Genomic DNA, 20,303 nt, shown 5'->3' with positions numbered 1-20,303 from the left:
AGCCGGCGCGCCCGGAGCCGGTGCCCCGCAGCGGGAGAGGCCACAACAGAGGGAGGCCCGCATACCACAAAAAAAAAAAAAAAAAAAAATCTACCTCTCTGTATGAATTCATGTTTACTTATTTAAAATTTTGTTTTGATTCATGGCTACACGTCTAGGGTCTGGGGAGCTCCTATAGAAAAGCCTGGATTCTCCCACTTACACATAGTGTTCTAAACAGTCACTTCAAACCTCTGAGATTCCTTCATTCTTGAAGAAGAGTCCCCCTATGTGAGAAATGCCATTTGTAAGAGAGGAAGGGCGATGCTTTCTGCAGAAGCACTGTTTGAAAAGCGTCACTTCTGCCCTGGGCCCTCTCAGTGAGGACCTGGCTAGAGTGTAGTGGGAAAGAATGAGGGGTACAGTGAGGAGGAGGGAGTGGTGTGGGTGTCCCCCCTGCACTGGGGGCTACACATGCTTGGAGATGGAATCTTTACTGTGAGAACTTGCCTGGCAGTGCGAGGTTCTCTAGGGCAGGTTCTTATGTGGCCCTTCATCTCCACATGTCCTTATTCCTGTGGTTTCTCTTTACCCTAATGAGCGTTCATTATTAGTAATGGTAAAACGAAAACTTTTGTAGATGAATACTGTTTTCTCATCAGGCTGCTCAGTGCTAGTTATTTAGGTAATTATTTTCCTAGTGATGCTTATCAGGGCTGATGGGAGCCTTACCACTGGCAACACCAGCTTGATAGCATGTTTGCTGCCAATTCTCCAAATTCTTTAGGAGGAGGTACCAGAAAGCATGGCCATGATCGCTGGTCAAGATCACAAGACTCTTCTGAAAACATTTTGAGACTCTTGATCCTATATACCTTTTTGTGTTTCGGCTGAGTTGCTAGAAAGTAAGTTGCAGACATCAGAACAGCCTCAGGTTTTGACCTGCACCCCCAGAAAGGACTTTAGAACCCGATGCCCTGGATGCTCCCAGCTGCCAATCGAGGTGGAGGTGGAGGTGGAGGTCGGGAGCCCAGTCCTGTTTTGTCACATTTGAAATGTAGGTAGAGTGGGAGGCGCCTTACTCCAGAGTCACCCCAAGGTCAAGTTCATCCATATGTCTGATCGTAGCAGGTCTGAGGGCTCTTGGCATGCTTGGTGGCCTCTTGGGGCTATTTGTGCAAATGCCGTCAGTCCCTGCCTCTACTGCGATGACTCCACGGTGCCTCTCCCATCCCTCTCGTTGGTTGTTTAGAGTGAGGTTTACTGTTTTATTATTTGGGCAACTTGCAATTCTGCCTGTTTCTCTATGGCAAAGAAAACAGATTAAATCTCTACTCTTAGACTGTGAGTTTGGATATCATGTTATATATATCTTTCCATTCTCAGCCCCACGCACAGGGTCTGGTGCTGTAAATGCTTTGTATGATTTATGGCCAAATGGGTGAATAAACGAAGTGGAGCCTCAACTCACAAGCAGAAACAACATGAGAACTTTGTAATCTGGTAGGAGAGTGGGGCTGACACATCCTCATTCTGCTTTGAACTCTCTTTTCTGAAGAGCAGCTAACAGCTCAAGATTGGGTGAAATAAGCGTGCCTTTTGAGCTCTGCTCTTGGATGGGGTTAAGAGACTTGGGTCAGCCCAGAAAGCCGCACGGGGTTACTTTTCAGGTCGCTGCCCACAGGCGCACCTTCTTGTGGTGGCTTTGGGGATTAAGAGGCTGGAACTTTCCAGAAATGCAGCTGTTGAGTGTGTGTGGAGAGACCGGGGTGGATCCTGGCTTAGGGTGAATGCTTAACCCTCAGATTTTGGGCTGCTGTGTGAGGCACTGCGGCCCCCACCCGACTGCTGGCTCTTTGCTCCGTGACACCTGTGGGCGGCTGCTGTCCCCTGCAGGGCCCCAGTCCACAGCTCACCTGCCTGCCGTGGACCAGTGATGGACGTTGCTGGTTGATCCTTGTTGGATCTTGTTGGAAGACAGTGGTCAGAGTTTTTCCCTTAGAGGGGAGTGGACTTCTTGGGCTGGGGCTTGAAGACCCGCCCAGAGGTCAAAGGTAGAAGGGCCATTATACAACAACAGTTTCCCTGGAGGATTTTGCCTTCTGTGCTTTTGGTTGTCTGTGGCCTCAATGACTTCAGTTTCTCGCCCCAAGCTTCCCTGAACGGAGTGGTTTGAGGAGCTGGTGGCAACAGCTTCCCGACATGCCAAGTCAGGAGCCACTGGGAACTGAGAACTCCACATGCTGCTGTGGCGCCTTTAGGAAGCCCCCGGAGCTCACTGGGCCTCACAGGAGAACAGTCCCTCCTTTGAAAGGTTATTACTGTCGGTGGCCACGGCTGTCACAGAGGTCTCTGGAGGAGGAGGGGGCTGTGGGTAGCTTTCTCGGTCCTGTCCTCGTGGGTCTCGTGCAGAATGAGGTGAAGGTCTCAGAAGCCTGGAGGCGAGAGGATAAACCCATCTGGCAGGACTTCCCTGGTGGTCCAGTGGTTAAGACTCCGCGCTTTCACTGCAGGAGGCGCGGGTTCGATGCGTGGTCAGGGAAGTTCCGCGTGCCGCCTGGTGTGGCCCCAAAATAAATAAAATAAAATACAACTGTGTGGCCATCAGCAAAGTCTGTGAAATGCACTGATGGTCACTGCTCAGACCTCCCTCACTTCCTAGCCCCCTGGGGAAAATGCGTAGGCTGTTCCTTGGCTGGGGCCTCAGAGGAAACGTTGAAATGCTAGAGGCCATCGCAGGTGTAAATCTCTAAGCTTTCTTCCTCCCCCTCATTAGGTTATTTAAGGTACAGTTAATTTCCTGTCTCAGTTTTGTTATGTTTTGTATAACTGGTAATGAGAATATGCTTTCTTTTATGGGACAGATGGGCTTTACTGAAAGAGGATTTTCCCCTCGCTCCTTTGGCACTCCAGAGAAGTGGTCTCCTGAGTTCTAGTGGGTGGTGGAGAAGGTTTTTCCAGGACCCTTGGTTAGCTGGGAGGCCTAGCCCTAGAGGAGTTCGGGGTTTGGGGGCATACCCTCGGGAAGAGCTGGCATGTTGGCAGTGCCTTGAGGGCTGAAGCAACAAACCAGCCCCCGCTCTGTTGAATGTGACCCACGTACATCTTACCATGAGATATTTTTACTCTTCAGGCAGGGGGTTCATTGGTTTTGTGTGCAGTGCTAATACATCCTGGAAAATCAATCCTCCCTCCTTCATTGATGCAACTAATTTTTGTCTTGTCTTTTCCCTCCTTCTTTATTACACAAGGAATGTGAGAAAATATTCATAGGCCAAAAGCTACACCCTTTTAACACGCGGTCCATGACAGCTTTCAGCAGGGACTGAATTTTAGCGAGCCCTCTGTATTCCTGCAAGGAGTCATCCCTCCCTCCCCCTTGCTTCTTCCCTTCCCACATCCTCTTACATGATGCCCAGACATTGGAGGTGAGGAGGGCCTTAATCTACTGAGACAGCTGCGGGCTTTCATGGAGCCTTGGTTTGGAGGGAGGGCACTCAGCCGACCGTGGAGAGAGCAAGCCAGCAGCGAGTGGGCCAGGACTGGCCGCGCTGTGCCTCCATGGCCTCGGGGCTGCAGGCAAGGGGACTGCCAAGCCCACAGGCTCAGTCTGCCCTCACACTGGCAACTTTTCTTTTATTGCCATAGATGCGCGAGTTTCGACACCGTGCAGTGGTCTCAGAACAGCCCCAGGCAAACTCTTGCAAATTCATTTCGCAGCCTAGTAGCCTGAAATCCCAGGATGTGGAGACAAAAGATTTTGTTCAGTTAGAGGCCCCCAGGCCTCCCTGCTTTGCCTATGGCCAGGGCTGGGTGTTTAGCTGGGTGGGGAGGTAACATGGCAGAGCGGCTAGGATTGACTCAGGTTTGGGTACCATGGGCATGAGGCCCCGCTCTTGCACTGGAGCATGTGATTTTACCTTCCTGAGCTGTAGTTTCGTCTCCTGGAAAAATGGTAAGGACAGTGAGAACGCCCTCTTAGGACCATTTTGAGATTGAATCAAGGAAATGCTTAAAAGCATGAGCATGGTGTGCTCGTTAAGCTGTCCCTGTTGTTGTTAGTTGCTCTTTTTCGTCTGATTTCTCTGTCATTCTTGCCATGGAGCCAAAAACTTAGAGAACTTTATCTGAGATGCTTTCTGAATCTGCTGGAGTCTTATACCCTGTGTCTCTGGGAAGAATGAAAGACCTGGAAGGCAGGTTGAAAAAGCAAGGTAGGATGTTGGTACCCAAACGTGTCCTCAGTTTTCTCTCTCATTCCAGGGCAGCATGCAGGTTCTGGTTACATACGGTGGCGATCCCATCCCTAAAAGCCCTTTCACGGTGGGCGTGGCCGCTCCGCTGGATCTGAGCAGGATAAAAATTAATGGGCTGGAAAACAGTAAGTGCGTCATGAATGGTGGCGGGGAGATGGGTCATTGAAGAGCAGTTAGATTCCCTTCAAAGACAATTTGCAGAGAAGCAAATTCTGCCATATGAGATTTTGCAGTCAGACAGACGGGTTTGAATTAGGGCTGTCCCGTGGAGTAGCTCTGTGACACTACCTGCCCCTTCACCTCACCAAGCCTCCGTTTTCTCACGAAGTCTCTGTTTTCTCATTTGTTCCGTGGAGGTGGGGGAAGAATATTCATGGGAATATTGTGAGAATTAAATGAGCTAATAATTCAGGAGCTGGCTCATAGTCAGCCCTCGGTAACTGCTGGCATCACAGCAGAAAGTTTTTATGACAGAGAATTTGGGGAATGTTGCTCTCTGACAAATTTCTATTGTGCCAATACTCCTTGGCCACTGAATCCACATTAGGGTCAAGCATAAAAGCCAACTTCCGGGCTCTCAGAAACCACAACTACAGTGCATTTCCCCACCCCAGTCTGGATATTCCTTTAGCTTCTCAGGTATCTTATTAGTAGAAGCTTATTTAAATAAATGAAATAACTGAATGAACAAATGAAAAAGTAAAGAGAATAGTACAATATGAACACTAATGTACTTACCACTCAGCTTCTCAAGTTTAACACGTGATCATAAAAGTATTTTTTACACAGGTCGTACAAAAATCCATTTTTCATCTAAAAGACATCACAGACAAGAGTATGTTCTACTTGAAGCATTACCTCTCCCACTCCTTAGGGTTAACCAAAGTTACCAGTTCAGTTTCTGTCCTTCCACATCTTCTTTCTGCATCTGCACATACTTAGTGCCAGCAGAAAATGTTTGGCAACACTTACTTGGCACTAAAGTTACCCTGCAATACCCATAGGTCTTCAGCCTGCCTTTTTGCGTCAGCATTATCTGACATTATGGAGAACGTTCACACCTCCATCCTCTTGTTGGCATGGCCGCAGCCTGGCTGCACCTCAGTGGTACATTGTCTCCTGGTTCCAGGGTCACGTGGGGCTCTGTGCACACCCTCAGGGCAGGCCTCTTGTTCTGTGGGTTTTTCCAGGTCTCAGCGGGACCCTCGGTGAGCACCTTCAGTGCCCTGTGACCCAAATGTACAAGTTGTGGGTGAGGCCAGCTCCCAGCTCCGGGGGCTCTGAAGCAAGAGCCTGATGTTGGTTTTTGTTCTTTGGCAGCAGCCAGCTCTGAGCATAACAGTAGTCACTGTCTAATCCTTAACATGTCTCCTTGTTACTCCTTTCTCCAAGACACCGAGGGTTTTGACTCCAAACTAGGAAGAGTATGATGCCAATTAGGAAAAGTCTTTGGGATGTGGAGCTCCGAGGCCTCTTTGCTTGTGGCTTGATACTGTTCATCTTGGCAGGCCCTGTATTGCCCAAGTCCGGACTTCCCTGGGTTGTGGTGGGAACCCTAGGCTCCCAGTGCTTTTGTTTTGGTTCAAAGTCCTTTCCTTGTTTTTGTCAAATGTAACACATGGGTTTTCTGTGGCCCTGCTTTGCAAAGACCTTTCATGTATCAGCACAATACAGAGGGCCAATTCTCACCCTGTGACTTTTGCGTTCTTGGCTGTAGGATTGAATTTGCTGCCAAGAATTAGTAAATAAAACATTGGCTTCTGGGAGTGTTTTGATATAAAGTTAACACCAAAAGTAATTAAAGAAGAGACAACAGTATCAGGTTATAACTTACTGCAGATCATGGGGTCAAGTAAATTTAGATCTGAGTCCCAGCTTTGTGGTCTGCTGGATATGTATGTACCCCAGGCAAGTCAGTTAACCCCCGTGAGCCTCAGTTTCCCCATCTGTTAAATTCCTTGGTTACTAATAAATACCCTGTAGCGTTGTGTTGAAAATGAAAGGAGATGATGTGCCGTCCTCATGCCTGGTATGTAAAATGCATTCGGTGAATGATGACTATCATTATTATTATCATAAGGAATTAATTAATGTTCTTGTACTGGTTGTTATTGAGGCCAGAATGGTGATTATTCTCACTCAGTCTTGCCTCTTGTCCTGCATCAGCCAGTGTTTGTTTACAGGCTGAGAAAACGTCCTGTGTCCAAGGAACCATCTCTGCTCTCAGCTGTATTTTTGCTGCAGGGTCAGCTCATCCCTTTGGCTTGTTTCCTTTTTTCCAGGAGTCGAAGTTGGGAAGGATCAGGAGTTCGCCATTGACACCAGGGGAGCAGGAGGTCAGGGGAAGCTGGATGTGACGATCCTGAGCCCCTCAAGGAAGGTTGTGCCATGCCTGGTGGCGCCCATGACGGGCCGGGAGAGCAGCACGGCCAAGTACATTCCCCGGGAGGAGGGGCTATATGCCGTTGACGTGACCTACGATGGACACCCCGTGCCCGGGAGCCCTTACACGGTGGAGGCCTCGCTGCCGCCCGATCCCACCAAGGTCAGCTTTCATTTTTGTTCCAGAACTTGTCCTCTGTTGGCAGCTAATAACACATAATTAATCCTCTGGTTCTGCCCAGCAAAGACCTTTAGAAAATTGTTTTGTGATGAAAGCCCGTTCTCCGTAGTTCTCTCTCCGACAATCCAGCATGAAGGGTCCCCTCGGCAGCTGGGTCCCAGCACTACTCCTTCTCTCTCTCTGGCTGCGAGGCTTTGGTGAGGGACTCCTGTCCTTCATTTGTCAGCATGGTAACGGTACTTGCTTCAAAGTGAGCCTGTAAGGGTGAGGTCAGATGGTGGGTGTGGAGGCCTCAGTCTGGCATCTGACACACACAGTGAACTATTATGATGAAGTATAAAAATATATTCTTCTCATTATCATTTCTTCCTAGTAGCCCTGAATCAAGGGTTTTAGAATATTTCCAGTGTTTTGAATGGCATGAATCCTATAAAACTGTGTTATTTGTTGAATAAGAGATGAAAGCCTCATCCCCTCCCTCTTTTAAAAGCAACTGGTTTTTTTTTAAATGTTTGTTCCTTTTTTTAATTTTTTCATTAGACTTTATTCTTTAGAGCAATTTTAGGTTTATAGTAAAATTGAGAGGAAGAGATTTCCAACATCCCGCCCCCCCCCCCCCCCCCCAACTCATGCATAACCTCTCCATTATCACCATCGCCCACCAGAGTGGTGCACCCGTTATAATGGATGAACCTGTCAACATCGTTGTCACCCAAAGTCCATAGTTTACATTAGGGTTCACTCTTGGTGTTATATAGTCTTTGGGTTTGGACAAACATATAATGACATGTATTCACCATTATAGTTCAGTTTTTTATTATTCAGAATTTGTTGAGGGAGGTATAGCAACCAAAGCAACAGTGAGGTCCATGAAAGCCATTCAGTGAGTGTTCAACCCAGGAAACCTGAGTGTGTTTGTTGGACTAGATGTTAGGTGTCCAGCTCCAGCCCTCGAGCCAAGCCTGGCAGGAGAGAGGAAAGCCATGCCTCTGACATGCCCTTCCGTGTTGAATGAGTTCACTGCCAGGTCTCCCTTTCTCAGCCGTTTGCAGCATCCACTGCGTGTGGCTGTAACTCGGTGCTGTGGGTGAGTGTGTGTGACACGTTAGGCCCCAGGGAGAAGGACCACTTCATCAAGGGGCAGTTCACTGCCGATTGCAGGCTTGGCTGTTGAAAGCAGTGCTGGCTGAGCAGCGATACCAATTTCGGGCAGAGTCTGATTTTTCTTCTTTGTCCAAATAGGTGAAGGCCCACGGTCCTGGCCTTGAAGGTGGTCTTGTGGGCAAGCCTGCCGAGTTCACCATCGACACCAAAGGAGCTGGAACTGGAGGTTTGGGCCTAACTGTGGAAGGTCCTTGCGAGGCCAAAATTGAATGCTCGGACAATGGCGACGGGACCTGCTCCGTCTCCTACCTCCCAACAAAGCCCGGGGAGTACTTCGTCAACATCCTCTTTGAAGAAGTCCACATACCTGGTTCTCCCTTCAAAGCCGACATTGAAATGCCGTTTGACCCCTCCAAAGTCGTGGCATCGGGCCCGGGGCTGGAGCATGGGAAAGTGGGCGAGGCAGGGCTGCTTAGCGTGGACTGTTCAGAAGCAGGGCCGGGGGCCCTGGGCCTGGAAGCCGTCTCGGACTCTGGGGCGAAAGCTGAAGTCTGTATCGAGAACAACAAAGACGGCACCTATGCGGTGACCTACGTGCCCCTGACCGCCGGCATGTACACGCTGACTATGAAGTACGGCGGTGAGCTTGTACCGCACTTCCCCGCCAGGGTCAAGGTGGAGCCTGCCGTGGACACCAGCAGGGTCAAAGTCTTTGGGCCAGGAATAGAAGGAAAAGGTGGGTTTCATGAAAAAGAGAGTGGCCGCCAAAGTAACAGGGGCTCACCGGAAGCTCAGAGAGTCAGGGCTGCAAACTCAAATGCCTATAGGGGTCGGGCCAGGTAGAAGAAAACTCACCTGTGGTCTCTGCATCAGGGAGCGGTAGAGGGGAGCAGAGTGAAGGGGTGAGCATGTCGTGTTTCTGCTGCCCAACCCCGGCTTTCTGTTTCTTCACACTCCCAACACCGTCAGCAGATTTTCCCCTTTTTTTTTTTCCTGGCAAAGCCAGAAATCTTGTTTTTTTTTTTTTAATGTGGAAACACTACATATTGCATTTTTGGCACTTATCTGAAAAAGGTTTAAAATGTACTGCTGGCTAATACCACACTTGCTGTCTTCAGCCTTTAACCTGTCCTAGATCCCACCTTTGTCCCAAGAAGTGTGCAGGCAGTTGTGTTGTTCCTTGGCTTAGGAAGAAGCTTCTTTTGCCAGGGAGATTGAAGGTGGGGAGGCATTAATATTTCTGATTCTGAGTCAGAGAAACCGGTTGTCTGCTGTCACATGAATTAGTGTGTTCTGAAGTGCCGAGAACCTTGGCTCTTGGGTTTGCTCCTGAAATTGAGGTAGGTGGCATTCTTATCTGTGTGATTGCTCTGCAGATGTGTTTCGGGAAGCCACCACCGACTTCACGGTGGACTCACGGCCCCTGACGCAGGTCGGAGGCGACCACATCAGGGCGCATATTGCCAACCCCTCAGGGGCCTCCACCGAGTGTTTCGTCACAGACAATGCTGATGGGACCTACCAGGTGGAATACACGCCCTTCGAGAAAGGTGAGTTGACTTCTCCTTGGAACATGACCCTCGTTCAGAGCTCTGCGGGGCTGCTTCCTCCTGGTGGCTGGTGCTAACTCCTGCCCCATGTGCTTTGACCGTCTCAGCAGAAGCATGTGCAAAGTGACTGGGAAATGTGGAAACCTCTCTCCCGAGCAGAGCCACCTGCCTGCTCACTGCCTGGCATGCTGGCCCTGTTGTGTAACAGTTGGGCTGTGTTTCGCCTCAGCCTCATCTGAGCAGGTTATGGGGTGATGTCATGGCATGTTGCTCGTTTGTGCAGTTTTTTTTCCTGAAGGGGGAAAGTTCTCCCTTAATTTTTACCTCCTATTTTGTTTATTTATTTATTTTTGGCCGTGCCACGTGGCTTGTGGGATCTTAGTTCCCCGACCAGGGATCAAACCCCAACCCCCAGCAGTGGAAGGATGGAGTCCTAACCACTGGACCACCAAGGAATTCCCTGTGTGATTTTTTTAACATAATTAATTTCTTTCTTGGATATTAGGAATTTAAATTTTAAAATTATTTTTTTTAATTTAAAATTTTGATAAATCATAAAAGCATAAAAAAATAAAAGCACCATATGTCCTCATTATCTGGATATATAATCGCTAAACTTCATGGTATAGATATTTTCACTTTCTTTTCATGGATGCTTGTCTATTCTACTTCATGGGTTTCTCTTTGTCTTTTGGTTAGTGACTAGGTGGAGTTTTCTCAAATCAGGATGGTGTGTTTAAGATGACTGTCTTGAAAATAGACTTAGTGATATTTGCTTGGAGGAGAGGCCTTGCGTGTGCGTTGGGGGATGGGGGGTGGTATGTGACTGCCAAGTGAACAAAAGTGCAAACAGTTTGTGTTTTTTAAAAAAAATCAAATCATACCAACTTTGCTGTTTGTTAAACCTGTTCTTTTCGAATAACATGGGATAGCACATAGACTTGACTGCTAGAGTATTATTTGCCACAACATGGCTCATGGGCCCCGCCGCTCCGCGGCACGTGGGATCTTCCCGGACCGGGGCACGAACCCGCGTCCCCTGCATCGGCAGGCGGACTCCCAACCACTGCGCCACCAGGGAAGCCCTTCACTTTCTTTTCATGGATGCTTGTCTATTCTACTTCATGGGTTTCTCTTTGTCTTTTGGTTAGTGACTAGGTGGAGTTTTCTCAAATCAGGATGGTGTGTTTAAGATGACTGTCTTGAAAATAGACTTAGTGATATTTGCTTGGAGGAGAGGCCTTGCGTGTGCGTTGGGGGATGGGGGGTGGTATGTGACTGCCAAGTGAACAAAAGTGCAAACAGTTTGTGTTTTTTAAAAAAAATCAAATCATACCAACTTTGCTGTTTGTTAAACCTGTTCTTTTCGAATAACATGGGATAGCACATAGACTTGACTGCTAGAGTATTATTTGCCACAAATAAGTGACTCCTGTGCAAATATGTTTCTATATGTTGTTTTGAACAGGCCTCCATGTAGTGGAGGTGACATATGATGATGTGCCCATCCCAAACAGTCCCTTTAAAGTGGCTGTAACCGAAGGCTGCCAGCCGTCTCGGGTTCAAGCTCAAGGACCTGGGTTGAAAGAGGCCTTTACCAACAAACCCAATGTCTTTACTGTGGTAACCAGGTAAGCAAGGTCCTGGGATCTGTGTGTTGACTCTGTAAAAGGAGTAGCCCTAAGTAGTGTAACTGCTTTCAGGAAGTTTTATAGGTGTATCTTACATATGTATCATGGTCTCCCAACTTTTGAGAGGCTTTGTATTGCATATGTGAGGCGTCTTCTTCCATAGAGACATACATTACAGAGAAAGACCAAGTATGCTTTTAAAAGTACCAAAAAGCACTTGATAATAGTCATAAAACTGCTGAACAAACCAGGACTAGATGGAAGCTACTTAACTTGATAATTCAAAAATATAGAGCCAATTTCATATTTAAGTGAAATATTACAAGTATTTCTATTAAAACTGGTCACAAGTCTCATACCTGAATTGTACTTTCAGACCCAGCCAATGCATCAGTGAAGGATAAGCATTGGAAAGGAAGGGTCGAAGCTGTTTTTATTTATATTACACTGTTGAGAAATTCCCTGTGTGAGAGGTATCACAGTTGTTGAGTCTGGTTGGCGAAATGGGATAGTTTATAGAGGGATTTTAAAGGAATTTTGGAAGTAAGCAGACTGGCATGAACCACTAGTACAACTTGGCCTTTTTACTCACACTTTCCAGAGGGGCAGGAATTGGGGGTCTTGGCATAACTGTCGAGGGACCGTCGGAGTCAAAGATAAACTGCAGAGACAACAAAGATGGCAGTTGCAGTGCTGAGTACATCCCCTTTGCTCCAGGGGATTACGATGTGAATATCACATATGGAGGAGCCCACATCCCTGGTAAGCTATCCTTCTGAAGGGCACCCAAAGAATTACTGATTTTTGCATGAAAGTGGGTTTGATTTTGCTTATCTCACTGAATGGGAAAAACTGTCTGATATTTGCAGTAGCTGCAAAGGGAGAATTTTCCCTAGGGCTGCATCTCCAAGAATATCCCAGCTCCTAAGAGGACCAGTATTATGCCAAAAAGCATTGGCTTGGAGTTTTAACTGAAAATGATTGTTCACATGTTGAAGGACCTAGATCTTAAAGGAAAGCTGATTCTTTACAAAGTTGAAAATCTCCACTTTATTTTGTGGTTAGTTCTTATTCGTCTTATACACATCTTGTTTTCTGTTTTCCATTGACAGTCCTGGTAGCTGATAATGACACACAAACTCAAGTTCTTATATATTAATTTCTGTTTAATGATGTACTATGTACACTTACTGTAAAATAGGAATAATAATAATAATTTCCGGTTCATTGTATGGTATTTTTTTAGCCCATTTTGTGACAACCAAAAATGTCTCCAGATATTGTCAGATATCCACCAGGGGACGAAATCACCTGTAGTTGAGAACCACTGCTATAAATTATTCAAACATTAAAAATATATGACTTAAATAGTGAAGGGTCCTCCAACTTTCATGCTCCAGCAGGGGAATCTCCATAGATTCTAGTTCTGTTTATATAGTGAAATAATTGCCACCCAACACACGTCTAGAAGGGTAGGTGAGCGTGTGGTATGGTGTGGACGGAAGTCTAAGGACTCCAGGGCTGCTCCTGAGTCACCTTATGCCTTGTCTCATGTGTGGTGAGAGCAGGAGGAACCTCGGGTGGGGCAGTGTTGTTCTGAAGGCCATAAGCCAGGATGAGACAGAGAGGAAGGGGCAGGCTGAGGGCCCTACTTTCAGGTCTGTGGATTGACTTCCAGGAAGCTGGAGTGTCCACTGCCCACGTGCTTTCCTGACTCTGTCTGCTCTTTCCCCGTATCATGTGCAAATGTGTACACACACTCACACGCACGCTCGCTCCTCCTTTTTCACATTGATCAGAAAGCATTGACATTCAGCTCAAACTCATTCTACTCAGATGTTCATTGAAGCCATAATTCATTTAAAATGACATTTCTCCTCAAACTTGTCCTTGCAGCTCTTCCAATATAGATTTTTTAATTCCTATAATCACTAGTCAGGGAGAATTCAGCCACAGACAAGACAAAGCTCCTGCAGTCTGTGAGTTTCCTGCCTAGTGTTTACAAAGAAAGAGAGCAGGGCTCAGGGACAGTACAGAGCCAAGGGGACCTTTTGGAGTTTTGCAACTGTGCACTTCATGGGATGGGAGAAGAGAGCTTGGAGAATGGGGAGAAGGCTGTTGCCAGGGCAGATGACCTGGTGGCTCCCACCAGACAGACAGTAGTGGGATGAGCATTTCCTGGTAGTGGAGGCAACAAAAGTCTTTTGACTTTATTGAGAAAATCTGGTGGATGCCATCAGCTTTGGAATTCCCCTTGCAGAAGGGGGTGAGAGGTTGGGCCCCTGTGGCTGACGCACAAGCTTGAAGCAAATGGCCAACTTGGAGCATAACAACAGAAAGAGACCCATTTAGGGTTTTTTCGTCAGATGTAGATGGTGCCTCTTTTTTATTTTTCAGGCTCTTTTGCCTCCCAGAGCCAAATGCCAACTTCTCCTGGACCCCAGAATTTTCCCAGTCAGAGTCATTCAGTAAAGCGTTGGTTGATCGTCTTAGTGTCAGGCTTCATAGCAAAGGTAGCGCATGAGGTTCTGCTGTGAAACATTCAACAACCTGGTAGCTTCTAATTTGCTTTCATAGAAATTCTGGTTGGTTAAATATTAGCCTGGTTTTTCCTGGCCTGACACAAACCCATAGTAGGTTATTTTTAACAAAGTATCCTGTCTTACCCATGATGGCATATCCAGGTTTCCTCTGGTGGGTCAGCTGTGGTCTGTTGGTGATGGCTGTTTTGACCACTGGATTAAGTGGGATGAGTGCGTCAGGAAGAAAGGCTGCTGTGATTGATTGATCATGTCTGCCTGGAGCACAGAATGGGAGAGTGGCATAGATTGCCTGGTATCTGCCACTCTAGACCTAAAGTTACCTTGTTGGTTCTTGGCTACTTCATGCTGAGTTCAGACCACTTCCATTGGAGGCTAACTTGGAGATTGGTTTCAAAGTTAATTCATTGCCATCACCTCTTGATACTGAAACCCTCAACTGTCTCTCTTTAAAATAAAACTCCTTTTTGTTTCACTAAACTCCAGCATGGAGCCTGGTGCTTGTCTCTGCCAGGGTCAGCCGTTTGTTTCAATTAACCAAGAAATCAGATACCATTGAAGCCCTGCTATTGTTAAAAAAGCCAGGGCCTTGGTTCTTTGTGTGATCTTTGTTATTTACCACCCCTGATTCTACAAAGTACAAATGCTAGGATACAAAGGAGAGAGACCTCGGCTTCTGTGGCGGTTAGACATCGTTAACTGCCAGGCGTCACAGGGGGCATGAGAACTTCTGCAAGAGATGGGTGTCGCCCCTTGGTGATGGACTTGGCAGCCTGAGGCATGGTGCTGGGGATGCTGGGGCTCCTGTTTCTGGCCCACCTCTGGGGAGGTCTTGCTTGGTCTTCCTTGGTAGAGGAATCCCATGAGGGTCCTGGCCCAGTTCCTGTTTCTGTGTTTAGTGCTTTTCTCAAATTCCAGTCCCCCTGCCTTTCCCATGTTTCGTCAGTCTTTAAAATCAATACCCTCAAAGAGTCAGAGGGCCCCAGTGTCAGTGGTGGGGTCGGCCATGCAGGGGGACCACAGCTTACACTCAGGGAGAAAGCAAGGCTTCACCCAGTGACCAGGGAACCAAGAAGGCCATGAGTGGTGGTAGGAGGGTGTTGCTGGCTACATTGCAGGGACAGGAGTCCAGGGGACCCTGAGGAGCCGTTTATGGGAGAGGATGTTGGATGTGGACTGCACAGCCTGCCCACCTCTCTGCAATCCTTTCCATGCCTTCGTTCCACCACTCAGCATCCTCCTTCAGTTCCTTCAACAGCCTGTCTTCTCCCTCACCTCCAGGCCTTTGCACGTGCCAGTCCCTCTGCTTGAAACCCTTCTCAGTGACATCTGCTCACCCATATGTCTCATATGTTATTGGAAAGCGTCCTCTGGTCTCCCAGAGACCAGATTCATTGTCTTCTGAGTGCTCCACCAACACCTTGTACAAATCCCCAACATGTGTTGTATATGATGTTACAGTGACTTGCTTACCTCATCCTTCTCCTGCATGGGGTTCCTGGAGAGCTGTTAAGTACTCTGGGCCCAGAACCTGGCACCGTGTCTGTACACAGTAGGTGCACTTGGGTGCACAACACAGCAAGGCAGGAGAAGCTGACTGGGGCTGGTGTAAGTGAGGGCCTGGGTAGAGCAATGGTGCAATTCTGGGTGCACACAAGGCGGGTCTCCAGGCACTAGGGGGGCTGTACTTAGAATCCTGTGACCTCTTTTCTAGGCAGCCCCTTCAGGGTTCCTGTGAAGGATGTTGTGGACCCCAGCAAGGTCAAGATCGCTGGCCCTGGGCTGGGCTCGGGCGTCCGAGCTCGTGTCTTGCAGTCCTTCACGGTGGACAGCAGCAAGGCCGGCCTGGCCCCACTGGAAGTGAGGGTCATGGGCCCACGAGGTAAGTACACATCCTGCCTTCCTGGCGACACTCACCTGCCCTGGACTGGGGCAGCCGTGACCCAGAGCAGGCACTTTGCTTTTGAGTTTAGTCATGAACTTTAAGTTAAATTTCTTAAATTACTTTATTCCTCCATGTTCTAGCTAAACAGTAGAAGTTTATGCTTAAAAAATTGGCAGGCCTGTTATTTTTCTATCGGCCTGTCTTTTCTGTCATTTAATAACATGACCCTAAATGTCTTTTTAAAATTTTGTTTTATTTTTTTAAAGTAGCAAGATGAAGCAAGTAGTATCTGGGCTCTCACATGTAAAATTATCGCAACTGCTTAATTATGTGTTTCAGCATTTGTGAGGTGACTGGGGTGGGTCTGTATTTGCGTGGGTGTTGGATTTGGTGCTCATGTGGGAACACACCCCAAATTTCTGGAAATGAGCAATACTCAGCCCATGTGACACATAGCTTTGTCATTGTCCCAGCTCCCTGGGAGAGGTGGTCTCTTGGGAAATGGGCTTTGTTGGCAATTTGGCCTCCCCTTTTGCAGCCTGGAATTTGGGTTGGGTGAGGCTAGCAGGCCATTTTGGGACAAGCCCTGATGTGCGTTGAAATTTTTCTTTTTCAGTAGGTGATCCCACTTCCTCTTCCAGCATTTAAAATGTGCCATTCTCTGCCTAATTTCTTAAACTATCTGGATTTTTACTCAATGATGTGTTCTTGGCTTCACAGAAGTGGCAAATGAGGGCTTCCTTCTTTGAAGAGGAACTTGCTCCTTAATGGGGTTCAGCAGGAGGTTATGCCCTTTGAAGCTCAGAGCAGAAATGGTTTTGGAGGAAATGAAGTCATAGGGCTGGAATCTGATTCCACAAAGTTACCGAGCTTCAAGACCTGTGTGTGTGTGTGTGTGTGTGTGTGTGTGTGTGTGTGTGTGTGTGTGTGTGTGTGTGTGTGGTAGAGGGACAGAGAGAGAGGGAGACAGGGCAGGGCAGAGGGGAGAAAGAGAGAAAAGCTTTGCTGAGATATCTACGTCTATTACAGAGGACCCTGAAATAACATAACAGCCTTTTAATTTTAGCTGATGAGACGGATTCCCAGTCAAGCCTCAGCCCCTTGAAAGCCATGTCAGAGTTCTTTAAACGGGACCTGAAGGGTGACTTTATGGAGACAGGTTTGCATTTTCCTATTAGCTGCTGCTCTGATTTACGTAACCCGAATGCCTCTTGCTGGCCTTAACTCTGAAATTGCCTTGTACCTGCCTCATGTGCATTGCTTAATGAGTATGCCACACTGTAATTAATCTACCCTTCAGCTGATGCATCCTGACACTCATGTTCAGACCTGGGATCTAGAATCTACCAACCTAATGCATGCCTTGATTATGCTTTAAAGTGACCTCTAACCATCCCCTGCAGATGTCACATTGAGAGCCCTCTCACCCTCATGAGATCGGCACCCTCACCTGCCCTGCGCCCTACACCCAGCATGCTGCTGCCTTGATGGTCTTTGCTCAAAGGTGGATACAGGTTTTAACTAGCTGGCCCATTGGTTAAATTTTACTGTTCAGAGTTCTGGACTCTTTGACCCTTTCTTGGCTGTAGAGTAAAATTACCACATCCCAAGCATGCCTAACCAGCTTGAAAGGATAGCATGTCTGCAACAAGCATCTTCACCATACGCCCTCCAGCAACCAGTGCAGGCAGTCTCCTTAATTATCCTCTAGGTCCGACGGAGTGTAGTTCAGCCAGCAGAAAGCTAAAGGTGTCTCTTAGGGTCATTTCTGCAACTATGAATTGGGGAATCTTTCTCCTGTGATTTTTTTTTTAAGACCTCTGATTATGGCCTGCTTGCCTTTGTGTTATCAGTGGAAACCAGTAGCTCTCATGGATGAATGTGATCCTTTATGAACTCAGCCCAGGTGGAGTGAAGGGGAAGCCAGGCAGTTCCTCAGCCCTCTCATCTCTGTTCTCAGGTCTGGTGGAGCCCGTAAACGTGGTGGACAATGGGGATGGCACACACACAGTGACCTATACCCCGTCCCAGGAGGGGCCTTACATGGTCTCTGTTAAATATGCTGATGAAGAGATCCCTCGTAGGTAAGCTTCTGTCACTTAGGGAAGACCAGCACTGCTCTGGTGGCCCACCTTTCCGTTCATCTCTCCATGTATCCATCCATCTGTCCACCCACCCATGCATCCATCCATCCATGTATCCATCCACTCATTTACCCATCCATCCATCTGATCAGCATCACTGAGAACCGGCATGCTCTGCACAGGTGTTAAAATACACTAGCCTTTTTTTTTTTTTTTTTTTTTTTTTTTTTTTTTTTTTTGCGGTACGCGGGGCCTCTCACTGCTGTGGCCTCTCCCGCTGCGGAGCACAGGCTCCGCACGCGCAGGCTGAGCGGCCATGGCTCACGGGCCCAGCCGCTCCGCGGCATGTGGGATCTTCCCGGACCGGGGCACGAACCCGCATCCCCTGCATCGGCAGGCGGACTCCCAACTACTGCGCCACCAGGGAAGCCCTACACTAGCCTTTTGATGTTTGTGCCTCCTGCTCTCTTGGTGCCCCCCGCTACATTTGTTTCTTTCAGCCATCTTTAATGTAAAGATGAGCTGAAATTAAGGAGTGTGTTAGTTCATCAAGTTCTTCTTTCTGGTGACCATGCAACTTGTTTTCTGATTAGGGCAAAAATGTTTACTTCTTAATTGAGAATTTGGTTGACCATAGCATTCCCAGAAGGTGCCGGATAAAAACCTGTCCCTCATTCCTATTAATAGAAAAAATGTTGCTTAAGCTCTTTACCTCTCAGAAGAGTCTCCAAAGATTTTTTTAATCATACTTAGAATTTTAAAAAGTTTCACCTGTACCCCAAATGTACATATTTTTACATGAAGATATACATATAGCTCTAGCTCTGTGGAAAGGTATAATTTATAAATTACATTTATGTGGTACTTGACTAATAGGTCTTACATCATCTGAAACATACTAAAAATAAAAAATAATAGGACAAGATAATATTGAAACATCAGTTTTAATATTTTTTCTTTCCATTTTGGTGATCATTGTGTTAGTAAAACAAAAGTGGGTTAAATGTGTTTAACCCCTTGTTTCCCAAACTAATTTGGAAATTAGTTTGTATCCCATGGAATGCACTTATGGAAAGCTGGTCTGTTGTATGATAGTTACATGGTTGTAAATTTCTGCTGGATTTGGCACTTAAGTCTTATATGCTGTAGAAATCCTCCCTCTCAATCCCAGTCTCTTGTGTAAGAGAGGTCAGATGTAGCTGGGTTGAAGTGTATCCATACTGAACTGGGGTGTGTATGTCTGTCAAGTCCCTTTAAGGTCAAGGTCCTTCCCACATACGATGCCAGCAAAGTGACCGCCAGTGGCCCTGGCCTCAGTACCTATGGTGTGCCTGCCAGCCTGCCTGTGGAGTTTGCAATCGATGCCAGAGATGCCGGGGAAGGCCTGCTTGCTGTTCAGATAACGGTAACCTTGAATGATTTTTCTGGAGCCAAACTTCATTAATAAGACCTAATTTCTCAGCCATGGATAAGAACCAGGATTTTCACAACTAATTTCTAGCCTCACGCAAATGTTTGTCTGATTTCCCCACTAGAGAGTCAGTAATTGTACAGGACAACAAACAGGCTTGCCTGAGAAGTCTGAGAGTGTAGCTTCAAGTACCACATTTTGGTGAATCTCATATATTTTGCTCTCTATTATATCTATTCCTATCTTTGGATGCTTGAATATTTAAAATTACCCTTTGGATTAGTTAAGACTAAGTTCTGCTGCATGTCACAGTCAACCCTCAAATAAGAGTGGCTTAAACACATGGGATAGCTCTCTCTTGCTAGACAGGCCCAGAGGCCAGGCAAGGCGCCTGGGCGCTCTGTGGCTTATCAAGGAAGCAGCCTCCATTCCCCCTCTCTGCTCCTCTGTCCTAAAGTGTGTCTTCTGTCCCTAAGGTCTCCTCATGGACCAGGAGCCTACTGGTGCTCTGGCCATCCAATCCACATGGCAAGCCAGAAAGAGGAAGATAGCAGAAGGGACAATGGGGCCTTCCAGCTCAATCAGCTCTCTTAAGCAGCCCTGTCAGAAATCCCTCTTGAGACTTCCACTCTCTTCTCGTTTGTCATAAGTCCCATGGCTGTACCTAGTGGCCAAGGATACTAGGAAGTGGCGCCTTGTATTCTGGAAGCAGCATGCCTAGCTAAGAATTAGGTTCCTATTAGTAAAAAGGGAAAGGAGAGTGAAGGTGATGGTGCAGAAGCAGAAGCCTCTGCCCCCTTGTCTCCCTACATTTCGATGGATTTGGAGCTAAAACTGTTTGTTCCCTTGACAGAAAATTCACTCATAATTGACCATGTCCATCACAGTGTTAAAGGGATCTATGACCCTCTGCTCCCACCACCTCCCAAAATGTATTAAGCCAGTAATTCTTTTTTCCTCCCACTAGAGGCATTAATTAATGAGCAAAATCCGTCAAGGTTTTCTTTGAATGGTTTCTACATCTTGATGACAACATCCTAAATAGCATTTCTCTTGTGATCCACAGGACCAAGAGGGAAAACCCAAAAGAGCCATTGTCCATGATAATAAAGATGGCACATACGCTGTTACCTACATCCCTGACAAGACTGGACGTTACATGATTGGGGTCACCTACGGTGGGGATGACATCCCGTTGTCTCCCTACCGCATCCGGGCCACACAGACGGGCGATGCCAGCAAGTGCCTGGCCACAGGTGAGTGCAGCTCAAGGACAGGAGTGTGTGTTTTGGCATCAGAA

At 47.2% G+C, this 20,303-nt stretch overlaps 1 protein-coding gene across 7 annotated transcripts in view; it reads left to right on the top strand.

Moving 5' to 3' along the window:
• The window catches only part of FLNB (filamin B), a 96,711-nt gene that overhangs the window by 28,892 nt on the left and 47,516 nt on the right, over positions 1 to 20,303 (top strand). For all 7 annotated transcript variants that reach the window (XM_028478542.2, XM_055079555.1, XM_055079554.1 and 4 more), the window contains exons 18-28: positions 4,243 to 4,360; positions 6,518 to 6,780; positions 8,041 to 8,638; positions 9,279 to 9,452; positions 10,921 to 11,083; positions 11,685 to 11,845; positions 15,338 to 15,505; positions 16,575 to 16,667; positions 17,469 to 17,592; positions 18,841 to 18,997; positions 20,070 to 20,259. In XM_028478542.2, the coding sequence (XP_028334343.1) occupies positions 4,243 to 4,360; positions 6,518 to 6,780; positions 8,041 to 8,638; positions 9,279 to 9,452; positions 10,921 to 11,083; positions 11,685 to 11,845; positions 15,338 to 15,505; positions 16,575 to 16,667; positions 17,469 to 17,592; positions 18,841 to 18,997; positions 20,070 to 20,259 (2,209 nt within the window). The remainder of the gene's footprint in view (positions 1 to 4,242; positions 4,361 to 6,517; positions 6,781 to 8,040; positions 8,639 to 9,278; positions 9,453 to 10,920; positions 11,084 to 11,684; positions 11,846 to 15,337; positions 15,506 to 16,574; positions 16,668 to 17,468; positions 17,593 to 18,840; positions 18,998 to 20,069; positions 20,260 to 20,303) is intronic.

This window comes from Physeter macrocephalus, chromosome 18, assembly GCF_002837175.3.
Source record: "Physeter macrocephalus isolate SW-GA chromosome 18, ASM283717v5, whole genome shotgun sequence".
In the NCBI taxonomy this organism is placed as follows: domain Eukaryota; kingdom Metazoa; phylum Chordata; class Mammalia; order Artiodactyla; family Physeteridae; genus Physeter; species Physeter macrocephalus.
This window is presented reverse-complemented; position numbering and strand designations above follow the sequence as displayed.